Source organism: Rosa rugosa, chromosome 6 (genome assembly GCF_958449725.1).
Source record: "Rosa rugosa chromosome 6, drRosRugo1.1, whole genome shotgun sequence".
In the NCBI taxonomy this organism is placed as follows: domain Eukaryota; kingdom Viridiplantae; phylum Streptophyta; class Magnoliopsida; order Rosales; family Rosaceae; genus Rosa; species Rosa rugosa.
In genome coordinates, this window is record NC_084825.1 from 1,558,448 (window position 1) to 1,563,423 (window position 4,976).

Consider the following 4,976-nt stretch of genomic DNA (forward strand, 5'->3'; position numbering starts at 1 on the left):
AGTCAGGTCAAGGGACACCCCCGACGACCGCACCCGAACGGTGCTGGCACGCCCGCGCAAGAAAAGAGACTGTTGACCAGCTGCAACAAAATTGGAGCCAAACAACAAGAGCTTCACATTGATAAGTGGCCAAGCCTAGTTTCTTTTTCATTGGCTAGTTTGCCACCTGATAAAGTAATCTGAGGTTCACATCCAAAACCAATTGGCAATGGATGAAGTGGCTCAAACCCTTATAAATCCATAGGCAAGGTCCTATTTTTCCCATGTGGGATTTCTATATTCTCAACACCACCTTCTCTTAAAGATATAAAGATTCAAGGTTGCGATTCTCTTACTTATTTTGCAAGATATCAGATACCGCCAAGTCTAAGGAGAATAGAGATAAATAGATGCCAAAATTTGAAATCGTTGGTGGAGGGTGAGGAGGCGATAGGGGGTTCTTCATCTTCTTCTCCTTGTTTGATTCAGGATGAGGAGTCCTGTCTCGAGTATTTGAGCATATGGAACTGTCCATCTTTGATATCTCTATCATCCAGAGTCAAGCTACCCAGGGCGCTTAAACACCTTCAGATACATACTTGCAGACAACTGGAGTAAATAGCTGATGCATTACATGATAACATTTCTCTCGAGTACATTCACATCTGGTATTGCTCAAATCTCCAATATTTACCAGAAGGTCTTTACCACCTCTCCAATCTTCAGAAGTTGAGTATTTACGGTTGTAGAAGTCTTGTTTCCTTCCCGACAGGAGGGTTCCCAAGAAGTCCTTCAAACTTGAGAGAGTTTGAGATCACCAGTTGTGAGAAATTGGAGGCCTTACCCAAAGGCATGCACAACCTCAACTCTCTTGAGATATTAAGGATCCCCTATTGTGAAGGTTTCACTTCCTTCCTAGAAGAAGGGTTGCCTCCTAACTTTCAGTCTCTTAAAGTTCTGAATCTCAAGAGTTGTAAACCACTCTTCGAATGCGGCTTGCACAAACTCACATCTCTTAGAGAGTTGTGGATCAGTGGTGAAAATCCGGAACTGGTTTCCTTTCCACCCAAGAAAGAGATGGTGCTTCCCAAATCTCTCATTAAGCTCATAATCGAAGACTTTCCGAATCTCAAGTATCTACTCAGCAAAGGGTTTCAGTCCCTCACATCTCTTAAAAGACTCTATATCTGGAGTTGCCCTAAGCTACTGTCCATTCCAGATGAGGGCAGGCTTCTTTCACTGACACAACTTAGTATCCGTCACTGTCCACTGCTAGAAGTTAGATGCAAACCAGGTAAAGGTTAGTATTGGCGCTCCATAGCCCACATCCCTTACATATGGTTGGGAGACAAGAGAATTCAAGCTCCATGATTACAACTGATACAAGAGAAAACAGTTGGAATCTGAAATTGTAATATTCCCTTCCAGCAGGTAATTCCAATTCTAGAGAAATCAAGATTATTCGACACAAGAAAGTTCCTTGCTGTTATATATTACCTGATAGATACTATATCTTCTCCATTTTCAGACATGTTTTCAGAGCTTGGTGCATTTCATTGCCATTGTAGCTGCAGAAATCAATATTAATCAGATACATTTGCTGAACTTCTTTGTATGTTGTGAATTGTGACAGCTGTTCCATCAGGGCAAATGCATTTACATTAGCAAAACTTTATATTAATTTATTTTTGATGAATGCAGTAAAACCTTTTTACCTTCATGAGTTCTGCAAACTAGGGCAGTATTTTACAACGACAACAGCTTGGAGGTCAATATTTGATTTGTTTCTACCCGAATGTGGGTTATAAAGGGTCAGGATTCAAGAGACTCAGCAGTCGATCAGGACTCAGACTCCCAAAAGAAAAAAAACAGAAGATATGTAGGGCAAGTGAGGATAAGTTCTTTCCTATCTCTCATTGCTGTTTGCATTTTTGCTACAAAATGAGAACTTTCTCCCGCATCATCTACTTAGATCCAGAGTATAGTGTTTCAACAGCGTATGACTTGATATCGTTGAAGTTAGTTTGAAAATGTTCTGATGTATTTAGCTTTTCCTTGTAGACCCTTGAAGGAGTAAAGCAGCATGGAAGTTAGAGAAATTGTCTTTCTAATGGAGCCTTCTGATGGCGAAACTGCCGTGGAATATATTGAGTTGCTGTTCAAGATGATCGATTCAGAAAATGCTGGCATCTCCTTGATTGTGCAGGAATTTCTGTGTACAACTTGAAAGCTATTTACTTAAGAAGTGGGCAATGTTGAGTCTCTAGAAAGCAGCCTGCATACTAGCATTTGACATAGATTCTACCTTCATATGCTTATAGAGCTAGGACGGAATTTTTGGGAAAGTACCAAAAATGCTGGTCCAACTGTTATCGGTCATAAGCTGCTAGTTCATCAAATACAATTTGCTTTTATGAACTCTTGAATTTCTTATTGTTATCTTGGCTTGGTAGTGCTGAAGGAAATAGTGGATCAATGATTGCAACTAGGAGATATTTTGGGTAGTCTTCTGCGGTTTCACAAAACCAGGGGGAGGAGAGACCGATGTATGTATGGATGATAAACATAATGTTATATGTTTTTCATTACTAAAATAAGAAACACCATATGTTTTTTACTGTCTTTTTTATTTTACTTTTCTGGTCTTATCCAAAGTGATGCTTTTAACTGGAGAATCACAATATTCCATCATTTATTATATAAAGACGGACGTACTTCTTGAGTTCTTGGGTTATAATCGTTAGTTACTTGCATTTCGTTTTGTTCTTGCTCATGTATTGCCTTCTTTTGTGAAGGACAGAACTTGATCTCAAATATGTTCTGGAACAGCTCTGCAATGTTCTCAAATATATTCAATCCACTTCTCAACTGTGTTTTGTGCATTCCTTTTGGACTATGTTTTCATTGTTTTGCGGTACGCTGCCTAAACAGTTCTTACAAGAATTTAACAAGACAGTCCAAATATGTGAGGCTTTTCCTAGTAAAGTAATCACCATAGCTTTGCCAGTTCCAAAGGCATTAGAGTCCCAAAGGCATTAGCCAAGTGAAGAAACATTAAAATTGAAATGCCAAGTAGCCAAAAGCATCCAGACAATATGCAATGTCAATCTCCATATGATATATAGGTTCATATTATTATATTAATCATATCACAAGTCATGAAAACAATCTCATACAAAAATCAAGTCAACGTGTAAGCAAGCTGGAACAAAACTCCAGCAGACAAACCAGCAATACACAAGACAGACACCCCACGAACCCGAATGAAGAAAACATTTAAATTCTTAGCAACCTGAAGAGCAAGAGTCAGAATCTGCAGCCTACCTTGCTCCTCCATCTTCTTAAAGAAGTAGATTGGCTTCAGAGACTGCCTCAACATGAACGCCAAAGAGAAGGGAAACCCGAATGCCAAAAAGCTCTGAATTGATACTTCGGGTATTGGCGAAGATCGAGTCATGTATGAAATGTAAGCTCCAAGGCCGAGCTGAACCAAACCCAGAACCGCCACAGTCCTGCTCAGACTATACATGTTCTTGGCCATCACTTCAAGGACTGTTCGGGTCTCATTGCCCAAATCAGAGAGGTCTCGCTCCACAGTCGGTCCTTCGATTTCTTGGTGCTTGAAATTTGGGTTTTGACTTGGGTACTGACTTGGGTTTTGGGGTTTCTCAGGTTCTGATGAACCGGAGGTTGAAAGAAATCTGGGTCTATTACCCGACGGCCATTTAAATCTGGGAGTGTTCAATTCGGTAAAACCAAGATTGAAATTATTGGGTTTTGGATCAAGAACCCTTTGGTGCATCGAAGAAGACAAAGATGGATCAAAGGCTAAGGCTTTAGTGGATTTTTCATTGAAGGGTTTTGGATTTGGTGCTGTTCTTTTGTAGTCTTTGAAAATGGAGTTGGGGTTTGAAGTAGATGTGAAAGGGTTTGAGGGTGTTTGTGAGAAAGTGGAATTGGACAGGTGAGTGAATGGTTTAGGAGTAGGGTTTTGGAGCTTTTGGGCGATGAAGTATGTGGAGGATATGAAGGAGAATGATGAAGCACAGTGAGAGGGTCTGAATCTGCGAGAGATCAAGGCGGCAGCCATTTTTGAAGAAGCAAAAATTGAGAGAGATGGGTGACACCAAAAGAACGTTTTGATTGATACAGTGTGTGTGTGGAGAGTTGTTAATAACTGGTAAGACTTTATATGACCCACAAATGAAGAGGCCCGGCCCAAATCAATTCAATAACCCACATTGACCTATATGTGATACTACGAGAGCAGAAGAGATACACAAGTTGAAACAGAAGAAGCTGGCAAGAAAGCTAACATCTGTAACAAGAAGGTATGACCGCCTCTTTCTCTCTCAATTCACACATACTTTCTTTCCGTGATTCTTACATTCACATTTCAAAAGTTCATCCTATTGTCATTTCTGGGTTTTCCTGTATCAGGTCATTTACAATCTTGTATCATTTTATGGATAGTTAACTTGTTTCAGTTTCACCCTGATCAAATAGTATTTTCTTTGTAGTATATATTATTGTAAATGGGTAGTTGGGAGCTTGGGATAGTACTTGTCTGCTAAATGAGGTCCCTCAAAATTAGTTCAATGATTTTCATTAACTGCAAAAAATAGTAGAACACTTCCATCCTTTCAGTGTTAATTAAAGAGTAACAATGTTACGATTGGAAGATGCTACAGATACTCAGACAACCCCTTATTTTCTTTTGACCGCAATCAGCTTCTTGTTGCAGAGACAAGGGGTGAATGCTGCTCCAATCTCCCACTCGCATTTCCATTGTTTTGGCACCCTTTTATCATTGAAACTCTTAGTCTCTCGCCAAATTCCTGAATCTATAAATAATATGCCAATGTTGTGTTCAAGTCCAAGAAACTTGCAGCTGTGTGTTGTGAACAACTTGCGTCGGGGTATGCATTGTGTTCAGTTTTTCTATGGATGACAACTTCAAAACTAATAAGCCATGATATTAGATTTTGTTGCTTTCT

The 4,976-nt window shown here is 39.7% G+C and overlaps 1 protein-coding gene across 1 annotated transcript; it reads right to left on the reverse strand.

Annotated features, from left to right (window-relative positions):
* Positions 1 to 3,135: 3,135 nt before the first annotated feature.
* Positions 3,136 to 4,151, reverse strand: LOC133715934 (uncharacterized). Its single transcript, XM_062142635.1, has one exon. It carries the CDS (start codon positions 4,067 to 4,069, stop codon positions 3,161 to 3,163), a length of 909 nt encoding a protein of 302 aa, XP_061998619.1. The 5' UTR covers positions 4,070 to 4,151; the 3' UTR covers positions 3,136 to 3,160.
* Positions 4,152 to 4,976: the final 825 nt, after the last annotated feature.

Coding starts and splice junctions, on each gene's coding strand:
- LOC133715934 (XM_062142635.1), bottom strand. CDS start 4,069: ATGGCTGCCGCCTTGATCTCTCGCAGATTCAGACCCTCTCACTGTGCT.